This window comes from Nerophis ophidion, linkage group LG07 (assembly GCF_033978795.1).
Source record: "Nerophis ophidion isolate RoL-2023_Sa linkage group LG07, RoL_Noph_v1.0, whole genome shotgun sequence".
NCBI lineage: Eukaryota > Metazoa > Chordata > Actinopteri > Syngnathiformes > Syngnathidae > Nerophis > Nerophis ophidion.
This window is the reverse complement of record NC_084617.1, coordinates 26,366,348-26,381,901: the sequence shown is the minus strand read 5'-3', so window position 1 is coordinate 26,381,901 and position 15,554 is coordinate 26,366,348. Positions and strand designations below refer to the sequence as shown.

General features: G+C 41.0%; 1 protein-coding gene across 1 annotated transcript in view; it reads right to left on the bottom strand.

Moving 5' to 3' along the window:
* LOC133556168 (alpha-1,6-mannosylglycoprotein 6-beta-N-acetylglucosaminyltransferase B-like) overlaps positions 1-15,554 on the bottom strand; it is a 242,962-nt gene that overhangs the window by 127,335 nt on the left and 100,073 nt on the right. The window contains exon 4 of the mRNA XM_061905831.1: positions 9,081-9,190. Within this exon, the coding sequence (XP_061761815.1) occupies positions 9,081-9,190 (110 nt within the window). The remainder of the gene's footprint in view (positions 1-9,080; positions 9,191-15,554) is intronic.

Sequence of the window (15,554 nt, the reverse complement as noted above, 5' to 3'; positions counted from 1 at the left end):
CCAAATCCAACAACAGATCGTCAAACTTGTGTGCGAGTGAGAAAAGGGAAAGCACCAAAATAACAGTGGATTTCACAATAACATTTTACAATTTTACTGCAAATTTAGAGTAATTTGCTGGATTTCACACTGTTTATTACATTATAGCCCATATTATTATTGCTCTTACTTCAAACTTTTTTTTATAGTTCTTCTATCTTATTTTGCCGTGAATAATACGAGATGAACCGGCCAACGAACCCCCACATATGTCATACCATCAGAAAGGTCTTGTTCGCGCCGACAAGGGTACACTAAATTGGGAACATTTTATGTTACCATGGCTACGCCATTCACGAACAATAACAAAAATGGGTCAATTTAATGGGTACATTCAATTTAATGGGTACATTCATTTTAATAGACTATTGCTCTGAGACAAACGCCAACAAGACAAGATTACTTCCTCATCTCCCGTCCAAAGGCAAAACCCGGTAACTCAATTTTGGTCAAAACTGAGCTGATAATAATTTTGGAGTTCCTAGGTGATATGCTTTACATTAGTGTGTGCGATATTGTTATTTTTTCCATAAATAAGCTGTTACGCGCATGGCAGGACCTAGCAACTACCACATAACCGCGTTGATACAACAGAAAAACCTAGTATCTCAAGAGCCCAATCAGAGCTTCTTTGTCAGTCGCCTTATTGTCTTTAATGAGACATTTGCACGAATGGGGGCCGACGGTCAACCTGATTATGTGATATTATGGCACGAGGGGATATTTGGAACATTGGCCCAGGACGTTGCAAGCACCTTCATTAAATGTATTGTTCTTGATTCTTCCCCTTGCATACTCTTTTGGGCAGATAACTGTGGAGGTCAAAATAAAAACTGGACGCTGTACACGGCTCTTGCCCAATGTGCAAACGCAGAATGGGGCCCACCCGAGATTATGATAAAATATCTGGAGAAAGGGCACACGTTCATGAGAGCAGATTCAATCCATGGCTCAATCGGCAAGAAAATGAAAGCTCAAGAAAACATCTATACGTTTGATGACTTTGTAGATCTTTGTAAGACAGCATCAAGATGGATTGGTTTTCCTTTGTTTTCTCAAAATCAGCTAAAAGTGAGTTACTAGGTTTTGCCTCTGGACGGGAGCTCTTGTAGCTCAGCCATGCTTTCACGTAGGTCGGTGCTTAATGTCTCATTTTGTTCACACACTTGTCGACTTTAACCCCGGCGAAGAAGTTTTGATGTCCAATATTTGGTTTTGGCTGGATGGACATCGGAAGGAGGCAAACGCCATCGGCCTTCCTCCATTAAAGCGGATGGCGTTCACTCTAATTTACAGAATTTTTTTTTTTTTTTTTTTTTTTGTGAACAACCTGTCCTCACGGCCATATCTTTTATCCCCTGTCATGTGTTTCGGTGAATACGTCGACACACATGCCCTCTCTCAGAAAATGTCACTTTTATGGAGTTCATTAGTTCCATTTGGCTTCTGTTGGCCCTCAAAGCCAAGAAAGGCAGCTAAATCTCTCATTGACTCCAATGTTAGATGTCAGTGAGAGAAAACACAAAAACAAAAATTCTTATTTTCCTACTCGCTCTAACTCTGCCATTTATCCACTTATGAGAATATCGGAACATTCCTCAAAGCCTTGAGGCGCTTGATATCTTGAAGCATTTGCCCACAATCAGACTTTGTTTGGCATTAAGTTTTTCAACAAATCCTACATTGTGTCCATCCATCTTTTACCGTTTGAGTCGGGTCACGGAGGCAGCAGCCTAAGTAGAGAAGCCCAGACCTCCTTCTGGATATTTTACAGTAAAATTCTGATGGCTGAGCTGACAGTTTTTACCGTATTATCTACAGGTTTTTTGCTGCTTGAAACATCTGCCTTTATGAAGATATAAATGCTCATGTTTGATGAAACAGCGGTGACGTATATATTTTGTTTTTGTCTGTGTTTTCGCCTTAATTTCCTCTTATTTCTTAGTTCCACTTCCTGTTTCGCATGCTACCAGCTGCAATTTCACCTTAGTTCAGAATGATTCTCCCTGAGCTGTGATGTTTATAACCCATTTTGCATTTTGTCTCTGCATCCCGGGATCACGCTGCAAGTTCAAGCAGGCCGCACTGTAACATGTTTATTACCTCCTCCAAGAGGTTATAGAATGTTTGCCATTGGTTTTTCAGATAGCTCGCAAAACTTTCAAATAATACTTTTTTAAATCAGAAAAAAAAATCACACTGTTGAATTTTGGATTAATAACGATTATTCACAGGTTTTTACATGCTTTCCATTCAACCAAAAAAACAGCTACATTTTGGGACACAAATGCAATTTTATTGAAAGAATGTCAAACGGAAACATTTTAAAAAATGTGTTATATGAATGTACGCCATCTATTTGCGCAAAACCTGGTAACAGTTTTTTGGAGTGAGTACACCAGGTCAAAATGAATTGGGCCATTAATTTGCATGCATCCGGGAATTGTGCGATAATTTTTGGTGATTAACCACGTTAACCAACGCGTTAATTTTGACAGCTCTTAAAATCATACAAACAGTTGTGGAGGTACCAGTCTGGACTAGGTGCTAGCTGAACAGAGTTGTGACCCTACATCTGCGATCCCTTCTCACTGTATTTTCCTTGCCCAGATGCGGGTTTGGATAGGGAGGATAATGTTGGGAATTTGAGAAGCCGTTTAAGACACTTTTGATTAAAGATTAAATAAATAAAAAAATCTTGATTGATTGAAATGAAGGTGGATTTTCATGAAACTTTCTGAAACAACCCATTAGATTTTGAGCCGGATCCAAATCATTTCTACAACGTTACCGTACGTTTATGTTTATGTTTCAATAAGGATACAATGTCGAGCAGAGATGTTATATTTTTAGTTTTATAGACAAATGATGCTATTCGTAGTCACGGAGGAGAGTGAGAGGGGGCGTGAAATGTTTTCTTCCTCCTCGGGGGCGCGTATCAGAAAATTAAATGAGCAGCACTGTACTATTGGGAGGTATGCAATCTCTGAGTGCTTTTTCTAATTATTATTATGGTGGTATTTATGATTAAATAACGCAAGTGAATGTAATGAAATCCTCACAATGAAGTCAAGCATATAGACATAACTATTGTTTTTTTTTTTTTATCTTTATTTGAACAACAATGTCATATAAAAGGAAGGAAAACTAAATTATTATTTAAAGGGGAACTGCACTTTATTTATACACACTGCAAGTATAATATATAATGTAGTAACAGAAATCTTCATAACAATATGTAATATGTACAATATACACACTGCAAGTACATACAGTATATAATGTAGTAACAGACACCTTCATAACAATATGTAATATGTGTTATATACACACTGCAAAAAGAAAAACAAATATGTGTACATATATATATATATATATATATATATATATATATATATATATATATATATATATATATATATATATATATATATATATATATATATACAGCATCAAGATGCATTGGTTGTCCTTTGTTTTCTCAAAATCAGCTAGAAGTGAGTTACTAGGTTTTGCCTCTGGACGGGAGCTCTTGTAGTTCAGCCATGCTTTCACGTAGGTCGGTGCTTAATGTCTCATTTTGTTCACACACTTCTCGACTTTAACCCCGGCTAAGAAGTTTTGATGTCCAATATTTGGTTTTGGCTGGATAGACATCGGAAGGAGGCAAACGCCATTGGCCTTCCTCCATTAAAGCGGATGGCGTTCACTCTAATTTACAGAATTTTTTTTTTTTTTTTTTTGTGAACAACCTATATATATATATATACATATATATATATATATATATATATATATATATATATATATATATATATAATATGTAACATGTACAATATTTACCGTATTTTTAGTTATTTTATACATTGCCGGAACTAATTATTTGGCGCATTTATTTCCCTTTCCATAGCAGCGCACGTCTGAGTTCTGGCAACAAACCCTTCCGGATACAAAACGCTTGTATGTGTTTTGATAATTGGCAAATTTGGTAATATACAACAAAGACGACTATTTTTGGACAAATGAGGATTCAAAACCTTATATTTTTGAAGTTGAACATACTGAGGATGATCTACTGCTTGTAGAAGCCAGCATGAAGGAAGGATGAAACATTGGAGCAGGCGTAAGCCATCTGAGTGAGGTGAAAGTGACTTAAAGCTGAAAAATATGAAATTTGAAGCCACGCTTCTTCGACATAAATGGAGTGCTTAATCCAAATAAACCGGGAAAAACATCCCAGGCCATCCAGAACAAACACACAGCTGTCCATCGAGTGAATCACTTTATATTGATCATGATACACGCAACCACGTCATGCATGTTATTACAACTAGCTAGCTATGTAAAAACAAAAAATTAAATAATATTTTACAAATGTAATATGATTGTTCATGTTTTTCAGTCAGTACAGATTGGTGTCTTATCACAGTGTTCTGTGTTACAAATTTAAACGCGTTTCGTGCTGACGTAGAAGCTAGCTTATCTATTGCCTTAGTTAGCTTCTACGGGTATTACTGTACCTTAGCACGCCGATGTGCTATTATGCAATAAACAGAGTTCATTAGTGACTTCAGTCTAAAGGCAATGCGACCTGAATGTGAATTTTTTTTCACCAGCTTTAGGCGAGCTACGTCCCTTGTGTGCGCCGGGAGGGACGCAGTCGCCAGCGGAAGTGGATACTTGATCACAGCATCTGGTTTCGGTTAGCAAAGTCTTTTCAAAACGACCACATTTTCGGTGCTTCACTTGTGAATAATAGGCTATATGTAATATATGAATATATATATATTTTGATTCCGAAGAAATAGTGACTGGTGAAAGACCGTAAGTGGTGTATTTTGTGATGATCCGTTGTCTGGATCGTGTTTTGTTCTATTAGTTTGACTCCCTCAGTTCTGTTTTCAGCACCCCTGGGTTTATGTTTTGGTTACCATGGGTGCTAATTAATTTCACCGGCCTCTGATTAATGTCCGGGATGCTCACCTGCTCCTGGGCACTAATCAGAGAGCTAATTATTCCTGTTTTTCGCCACACACTGTCTGGCTGTCTTATTTGCTTACATGCAGCAAGTTAGGCCGTTTATCCTTTGGATCTCTGAGCTAAGCTTTGCCTTATGCTTTTCTTGATAGCTATTCCGTTAGCTCCCCGTGCAATCGGCACGCTATATTTTTGTATTTCAAACGATTTATGGACAATAAATCATTTTCTTACCTGCACCCTGCATCCGGAGTTCCGTCTGCATCTTGGGAGAACGACCCATGCATAAACATGCGACCACATCGTAACAGTATTTGCTTACATGTGAGTTGAAAAATAAAGCTAAAGTAGATCGACGCTGACGTCCGTGTCAGTGATAAAAAATATTACTACCCTCCCAAATATATTAACCTATATACTGTACATCCATCCGTAAATTGTATTACTTTATTTTGATGTAAAACACCCATTTTTAAGGTGTTGCAACTTGTATTTTATTTTGTAGCAGGAGCAACTTCCTCCCCGGTCAACTTCTTTGTTTTTTTTCACTTTGTCGTACTGCACACGCAAGTGATGTCTAGGCCACAGTGGGGCCACATAGGGGCCTGTTGAGCGTTTACTCTGGAGTCTGATGAAGATCACGTACTTGCAGTGTAAACAGTGTGAAATCCGATCTCCCCAAAAAATCAGAGTGGTAGAAAATGTGGCGATAATACTCCTTGATTTTAATAAATCCACTATTTGTTCATGGCTCCGTGGCTCACTAGTGCAACAACAATGCCAGAAATGTCCGCCATGACAAACCGTCCGACCGGAACTGTCTAATAACTAAAGTTCCTTGGGTGAATAATGTAAACTCACTACACCGGTATGTTTTACAGCTTCCATAGTGAATCTACTGACAGATATGTTAGAACTTTGTGCTACTTTGCTAAAAATGTTAACAGCGGAGGATGAATGTCCCATAACCAGAAGATAGAGGAAAAAAATTATCGACTACAATGGTGGACGTGCGCAAATGTTCAGGATTTATGCTGATCCTGAACACACATCAGCAGTTACCAGAAGGTAAGAAAAGTTGCTTTTGCATAATATTGCAAAACGAAACACCAGATAATACGTCTAATAGGTGCCATTTTGGGGTCCTTATACACACACCAAAATAACACCGTATATTAAAGCACAGTACGTCCAACTATGGCAGCGGTAATGCTCTTACAACCCATCAAGCAGTGCGACTGTGTAGTTTACCAAAGTCGTACTAAAACATTTTGGCAGATTTTTGAGCGCCGTAAGTAATGTTCTATATTCTAAATGGAACTTTTCAAATTTTGGTGTTGCTTACTGGCGACACCTTGCAGTCCACACAAATCTCTTATGTGTGACTGCCATCTACTGGTCACACTCATCATTACACCATGTACCAATTAAAATAGCTCCGTGGTCGGTAAGCACAACCAGATTTATTCCGTACACAAGGCGCACCAGGTTATAAGGCGCACTGTTGTTTTTTGAAGAAATTAAAGGATTTTAAGTGTGCCTTATAGTCGGAAATATACGGTCAACTACACCATATACAGTTTGGGCTTCACGGTGGCAGAGGGATTAGTGCGGCTGCCTCACAATACGAAGGTCCTGCAGTCCTGGGTTCAATCCCAGGCTCGGGATCTTTCTGTGTGGAGTTTGCATGTCCTCCCCGTGAATGTGTGGCTTCCCTCCGGGTATTCCGGCTTCCTCCCACTTCCAAAGACATGCATCTGGGGATAGGTTGATTGGCAACACTAAATTGGCCCTAGTGTGTAAATGTGAGTGTGAATGTTGTCTGTATATCTGTGTTGGCCCTGCGATGAGGTGGCGACTTGTCCAGGGTGTACACCGCCTTCCACCCGATTGTAGCTGAGTTTGGCGCCAGGTGTATAAAATGAAGCACGTAGGTATGGAGACTGTTTCTACAAAATGTGTAAAAGAATGGGGCGTTCACAGGAACTCAGTGATTTCCAGCATGGAACTGTCATAGGATGCCACTTTTGCAAAACAAATCCAGTCGTGAAATTTCCTCGCACTTAAATATTCCAAAGTCAAATGTCAGCTTTATTATAAGAAAATGGATGTGTTTGGGAACAACAGCAACTCAGCCACCAAGTGGTAGGACACGTAAACTGACGGAGAGGGGTCGGCTGATGCTGAGGTGCATAGTCCAGTTGCTACAGAGCTACAAACTTAATGTGACTTTCCAATTAGCCCACGTACAGTACGCAGAAACCTTTATGGAATGGGTTTCCACGGCCGAGCACCTGCATCTAAGCCCTACATCACCAAGTCTAATGCAAAGCGTGGAATGCAGTGGTGTAAAGCCGAGCGTGAGATTTGGTGGAGGAGGAATTATGGTGTTGAGTTGTCCATCAGGAGTTGGGCTTGGCCCCTTAGTTCCAGTGAAAGGAACTTTGAATGTTCCAGGATACCAAAACATCCATCCATCCATTTCACTACTGCTTATTCCCTTTGGGTTTAGCGGGGGGCGCTGGTGCCTCTCTCAGCTACAATTGGGCGGAAGACAAGTCGCCACCTCATCGCAGGGCCAACACAGATAGACAGACAACATTCACACTCACATTCACACAATAGGGCCAATTTAGTGTTGCCAATCAACCTATCCCCAGGTGCATGTCTTTGGAGGTGGGAGGAAGCCGGAGTACCCGGCGGGAACCCACGCAGTCACGGGGAGGACATGCAAACTCCACACGGAAAGATCCCAAGCCCGGGATTGAACCCTGACTACTCAGGACCTTTGTATTGTGAGGCAGACGCACTAACCCCTCTTCCACTGTGCTGCCCGATACCAAAAAAATGCTCCCAACCTTGTGGGAACAGTTTGGAGTGTGCCCCTTCCTCTTCCAACATGTGCACCATAAGGTCCATAAAGACATGGATGACAGAGTCTGGTGTGGATGAACTTGACTGGCCTGCACAGAGTCCTGACCTGAACCCGACAGAACACCTTTGGTATGAAATAGAACGGAGACTGAGAGCCAGGTCTTCTCGACCAACATCAGTGTGTGACCTCACCAATGCGCTTTTGGAAGAATGGTGGGAAATTCTTATAAACACACTCCGCAACCTTGTGGACAGCCTTCCCGGAAGAGTTGAAGCTGTAATAGCTGCAAAAGATGGACCCACATCATTTGAACCCTATGGGTTAGGAATGGGATGGCACTTCAAGTTCATATGTGAGTCAAGGCAGGTGGCCAAATACTTTTGGCAAAATAGTGTATGTTTTAAGCAAAGGCTCCATGGTATAAACTGCAAGTCCAGGAAGTGGCGTGGAGCGATCGTATATTTGAAATATAGGCCATATATTCCTCACAAGCTTTTACTATCCATGACTCCTCTTTCTTCCCCTCCAACCGCACCTTCTCCTCAGAGCTCTGCTGGCCCCAATTAGAGAAGCTCCGCCCCCAACTAGCGCCTCATCAGTCCAATGGTCTCATTAGCACGATAGCCATTCAAAAAAAAAAAAAGTTCCTTTAATGCCGCCTTTAGATCTTGGTTTTGATCTTTTAGCATGGCCGGAATGGAGAAGTGACAGTAATGAAAAAGCTGACATGGCGTTGAGCTTTTAGGAGGCCGTCCATCATCATGATTTAAACAACAAGGTGTCGCGGGGACGCACCTGAGTGCTTCCAGCGCGGCGTGAGGGAAGGCCGCGCTCTCTGAATGGGCGATGTGTCGTGAATAATGTCGGCCGTGTTCCGCCGGCGCGGGCGGCGAGTGCAATTTGCGCGTCAATTGTGCACGGAGGTGGAAAAGTAGGCTCCGGCTTGACAGTGTCGGCTCCCCGGAGGAAAGTGCTTCTCAAATTGCTGGGCTTTGGAAGTGGACAGGTTAGATCCACCTGAGGGGCTACAGCTTTATTTGACATTCTCAAAGTGTGTGAGCGAGCGGGCTGAGTGTGTGTGTGTGTGTGTGTGTGTGTGTGTGTGTGTGTGTGTGCGTGTGTGTGTGTGTGTGTGTGTGTGTGTGTGTGTGTGTGTGTGTGTGTGTGTGTGTGTGTGTGTGAATCTCACCTCTTTTGCTTGCAATGCTGCGCTGGAGAATCTGCTCCACCCTCCCTGCCATGTCCGACATGTTCTGGGCTATGGCCTGGATCCGCTCCACCAACCCTATCGGCTGAAACCTGACACACACACACACACACACACACACACACACACACACACACACATGTGTTACCTTCTTGAGGCCTGAGAAAAAATGCCTCCCTCTTTAGGACCACCCTTTCAGGATATATAAATATGTGTATTTACAACATTAATGATATATACATACTGTGCCAATATAAAAAGCTTTTAGTTATTTTGGGGGGGGGGGGGATTTTTTGTTTTCAAATTTTTTTTTAATCTTTATTATTTACTTCAAGTTATTACACTATGTCTCTATATACATATTTATTTTTAATTCCAGTACTCTGGAATGCCCTCCCGGTAACAGTTTGAGATGCTACCTCAGTAGAAGCATTTAAGTCTCACCTTAAAACTAATTTGTATACTCTAGCCTTTAAATAGACCTCCTTTTTAGACCAGTTGATCTGCCGTTTCTTTTCTTTTTCTCCTATGTCCCCCCCTCCCTTGTGGAGGAGGTCCGGTCCAGTGGCCATGGATGAAGTACTGGCTGTCCAGAGTCGGGACCAAGGATGGACCGCTCGTCCAGAGTCGGGACCCAAAATGGACCGCTCGCCTGTGTATCGGCTTGGGACATCACTGCTGTGTCGCCTCCGCTTGGGATGGTTTCCTGCTGGCTCCACTTTGGATGGGACTCTCGCTACTAAATTGGATCCTACGTTAGATCCACTATGGATTGAACTTTCACAGTAAACTTTCCATCTTAAAAACCTAAAAAAAATATTTGGGGGGGCCGTATTGAAAAGTTTACCGGGCCTTAATTTGTCCAGGGCTTGCATAGAATGTACAGATCCATATTCCCCCCCCCCCAAAAAAAACAATTCACATCAAAATCGCAATTTTTATTTACCAATTCTAATATATATAGTCCTGCATTAAACAAAATAAAGATTACATATTTGGATTAAAAACAAAAACAACTGTTATTGATATAAACGAAAACTTTAACTTTAGTCCTAACTTAAATAATAAATATAAATCGTTTGAGGTGCTTTCTATGAAGTCTGCCACACCTCTGCCTCTGTGCCTGGCCGTTATCTACCGCCCCCCAGGGCCCTATTCGGACTTTATTAGTGAATTCTCAGAGTTTGTTGCTGATCTAGTGACGCACGCCGATAATATAATTATAATGGGGGACTTTAATATCCATATGAATACCCCATTGGACCCACCGTGCGTGGCGCTCCAGACTATAATTGATAGCTGTGGTCTTACACAAATAATAAATGAACCGACGCATCGCAGCGGCAATACGATAGACCTAGTGCTTGTCAGAGGTATCACCGTCTCCAAAGTTATGATACTCCCGTATACTAAAGTAATGTCCGATCATTACCTTATAAAATTCGAAGTTCAGACTCATGTTCGGCAAGCTAATAAGAATAATAACTGCTATAGCAGCCGCAACATTAATGCTGCCACAACGACGACTCTTGCGGACCTACTGCCCTCGGTAATGGCACCGTTCCCAAAGTATGTGGGCTCTATTGATAACCTCACTAACAACTTTAACAACGCCCTGCGCGAAACCATTGATAGTATAGCACCGCTGAAGTTAAAAAAGGCTCCAAAAAGGCGTACGCCATGGTTTACTGAAGAAACTAGAGCTCAGAAATTATTATGTAGAAAGCTGGAACGCAAATGGCGCACGACTAAACTTGAGGTGCACCATCAAGCATGGAGTGATAGTTTAATAACTTATGAACGCATGCTTACCTTAGCTAAAACTAATTATTACTCAAATCTCATCCGCATGAATAAAAACGATCCAAAATTTTTGTTTAGTACTGTAGCATCGCTAACCCAACAAGGGACTCCTTCCAGTAGCTCCACCCATTCGGCAGATGACTTTATGAAGTTCTTTAATAAGAAAATTGAACTTATTAGAAAGGAGATTAAAGACAATGCGTCCCAGCTACAACGGGGTTATAGTAACACAGATACGATTGTATATACGGCGGATACTGCAAATATCCAAAATAGTTTCTCTCGTTTTGATGAAATAACATTAGAAGGATTGTTACAACGTGTAAATGGAATAAAACAAACAACATGTTTACTTGACCCACTTCCTGGGAAACTTATCAAGGAGCTTTTTGTATTATTAGGTCCATCAGTGCTAAATATTATAAACTTATCACTTTCCTCGGGCACTGTTCCCGTTGCATTCAAAAAAGCGGTTATTCATCCTCTCCTTAAAAGACCTAACCTCGATCCTGACCTCATGGTAAACTACCGACCGGTGTCTCACCTTCCCTTTATTTCGAAAATCCTCGAAAAAATTGTTGCGGAGCAGCTAAATGAGCACTTAGCGTTTAACAATCTATGTGAAACCTTTCAATCCGGTTTCAGGGCAAATCACTCGACTGAGACAGCCCTCGCAAAATTGACTAATGATCTATTGCTAACGATGGACTCTGATGCGTCATCTATGTTGCTGCTCCTCGATCTTAGCGCTGCTTTCGATACCGTCGATCATAATATTTTATTAGAGCGTATCAAAATACGAATTGGTATGTCAGACTCAGCCCTGTCATGGTTTAACTCTTATCTTACTGATAGGATGCAGTGCGTCTCCTATAACAGTGTGACCTCGGACTATGTTAAGGTAACGTGTGGAGTTCCCCAGGGTTCGGTCCTTGGCCCTGTACTCTTCAGCATCTACATGCTGCCGCTAGGTGACGTCATACGCAAATACGGTATTAGCTTTCACTGTTATGCTGATGACACCCAACTTTACATGCCCCTAAAGCTGACCAACATGCCGGACTGTAGTCAGTTGGAAGCGTGTCTTAATGAAATTAAACAATGGATGTCCGCTAACTTTTTGCAACTTAATGCCAAAAAAACGGAAATGCTGATTATCGGTCCTGCTAGACACCGACCTCTATTTAATAATACAACTTTAACATTTGACAACCAAATAATAAAACAAGGTGACTCTGTAAAAAATCTGGGTATTATCTTCGACCCAACTCTCTCCTTTGAGTCACACATTAAAAGCGTTACTAAAACGGCCTTCTTTCATCTCCGTAATATCGCTAAAATTCGCTCCATTTTGTCCACTAAAGAGGCCGAGATCATTATCCATGCGTTTGTTACGTCTCGTCTCGATTACTGTAACGTATTATTTTCGGGTCTCCCCATGTCTAGCATTAAAAGATTACAGTTGGTACAAAATGCGGCTGCTAGACTTTTGACAAGAACAAGAAAGTTTGATCATATTACGCCTGTACTGGCTCACCTGCACTGGCTTCCTGTGCACTTAAGATGTGACTTTAAGGTTTTATTACTTACGTATAAAATACTACACGGTCTAGCTCCAGCCTATCTTGCCGATTGTATTGTACCGTATGTCCCGGCAAGAAATCTGCGTTCAAAAGACTCCGGCTTATTAGTGATTCCTAGAGCTCAAAAAAAGTCTGCGGGCTATAGAGCGTTTTCCGTTCGGGCTCCAGTACTCTGGAATGCCCTCCCGGTAACAGTTCGAGATGCTACCTCAGTAGAAGCATTTAAGTCTCATCTTAAAACTCATTTGTATACTCTAGCCTTTAAATAGACCTCCTTTTTAGACCAGTTGATCTGCCGCTTTTTTTCTTTCTCCTATGTCCCCCCCTCCCTTGTGGAGGGGGTCCGGTCCGATGACCATGGATGAAGTACTGACTGTCCAGAGTCGAGACCCAGGATGGACCGCTCGTCGGGACCCAGGATGGACCGCTCGCCTGTATCGGTTGGGGACATCTCTACGCTGCTGATCCGCTTCAGATGGTTTCCTGTGGACGGGACTCTCGCTGCTGTCTTGGAGCCACTATGGATTGAACTTTCACAGTATCATGTTGGACCCGCTCGACATCCATTGCTTTCGGTCCCCTAGAGGGGGGGGGTTGCCCACATCTGAGGTCCTCTCCAAGGTTTCTCATAGTCAGCATTGTCGCTGGCGTCCCACTGAATGTGAATTCTCCCTGCCCACTGGGTGTGAGTTTTCCTTGCCCTTTTGTGGGTTCTTCCGAGGATGTTGTAGTCGTAATGATTTGTGCAGTCCTTTGAGACATTTGTGATTTGGGGCTATATAAATAAACATTGATTGATAAACATTGATTGATTGATTGATATTATTATTACTGATGCTTTTCCTAAATTGATTTATTTAATTGGGCATATAAACTAACTTTGATTTTCATTTCAATTATGATTGTTTCATGATGACTTTATTTTCAGATTTTAATCTGAATTATGATTATTCTTTCCTTTTGCCTTTTGTATTTGTCTGTAAAGCACTTTGAATTGCCTTCTGTACGAATTGTGTTCTATAAATAGACTTGTGTTCTATAAATAATCATGTCTTCTCAGTTTTTATCCCAAGTATTGTGAAGCTGGTTGAAAGTGGGGTATTTTCTTTGATTAAATTAACCTTGTGATTTTTTTTTTGTGTGAATGAAATTCATCCATCTTCCTTTATTTATCAGAGGTCAGGTCGCGGGGGCAGCAGCCCAAGCAGAGAAGCCCAGACTTCCCTTGGTCTGACTCCTGTAATCAGGTGGTCCGGTACCCGATACCCTCAGAGCACTCCCCATAGAACTTCCCGAGGGACTGTTGCCCTGGCACGGCGTGTATGCAGTAAGCCGCCAAGAAGAGGGTTTTGTAAACTGTAACCTGATGGTGGGAAATAAACCAAGTTTCTGCCATGTAGTATTACCACTGGAAGATGAGAGGAAAAGGAGTGGCTAAACATGCTACACACATAAATAGGCAATATTCATAATCTGATTAGTCACCTAATCGTTGTAAGAGTCAATCTTCATATTCCGATTAGTCACCTAATCATTGGAATAGTCAATCTTCATAATCCGATTAGTCGACTAATTGTCGGAATAGTCAATCGTTATAATCCGATTAGTCGCCTAATTGTTGGAATAGTTGATCTTCATAATCAGATTAGTCCACTAATCGTTGGAATAGTCAATTTTCACAATCCGATTTGTTGACTAATCGTTGAAATAGTCAGTCTTCATAATCTGATTCGTCGAAAAATCACTGAAATAGTCAGTCTTCATAATCCAATTAGTCCACTAATCGTTGGAATAGTCAATTTTAATAATCTGATTGGTCCACTAATCGTTGGAATAGTCAATCTTCACAATCCGATTTGTCGACTAATCGTTGGAATAGTCAATCTTCATAATCCAATTAGTCGACTAATTGTTGGAATAGTCAATCTTCATAATCCCATTACTCGACTAATTGCTAAAATAGTCAATCTTCATAATCCGATTAGTCGACTAATTGTTGGAAAAGTCAATCTTCAAAATCTGATTGGTGATCTAATCATTGGAATAGTCAATCTTCATAATCCCATTAGTCGACTAATCATTGGAATAGTCAATCTTCGTAATCCGATTAGTCGACTAATGGTTGGAATAGTCAGTCTTCATAATCTGATTAGTCGACTAATCAGAATAGTCACTCCTCATAATCCTATTAGTCGACAAATCCTTAAATTAGTCAATCTACTTAATCCCATTAGTCGACTAATTGTTAGAGTAGTCAATCTTCATAATTCCATTAGTCCACTAATTGTTGGAAAGGTAAATCTTCATAATCCCATTAGTGATTAATCATTGGAATAGCCAGTCTTCATAATCCCATTAGTTGACTAATCATTGGAATAGTCAATCTTCATAGTCCGATCAATTGACTAATGGTTTGAGTAGTCACTCTTCATAATCCGATTAGTCGACTATTAATTGGAATAGTCACTCCTCATAATCCGATTAGTCGAAAAATCAATAAATTAGTCAAAATGCTTAATCCCATTAGTCGACTAATCATTGGAATAGTCAATCTTCATAATCCAATTAGTCCACTAATTGTTGGAAAAGTCAATCTTTATAATCCCATTAGTCGACTAATCATTGGAATAGCCAGTCTTCATAATCCGATTAGTTGACTTCTCATTGGAATAGCCACTCCTCATAATCTGATTAGTCGACGAATCATTAAATTAGCCAATCTGCATAATCCCATTAGTCGACTATATCGGATCCACTTTGGACTTGATTCTCACGGTTACGTTAGACCTACTATGGATTGGACTTTCACAATATCATGTTAGCTGCGCTTGACATCCATTGCTTTCGGTCCCCTCTTTGCGGTCCCCTCTTTGCGGTCCTCTCTAAGATTTCTCATAGTCATCATTGTCGACGTCCCACTGGGGTGAGTTTTTCCTTGCCCTTATGTGTGCCCTACCGAGGAGGTCGTTGTGGTGTGTGCAGCCCTTTGTGGCACTAGTGATTTAGGGCTATATAAATAAACATTGATTGATTGATTGATTGATTGATTGATTGATTGATTGATTGATTG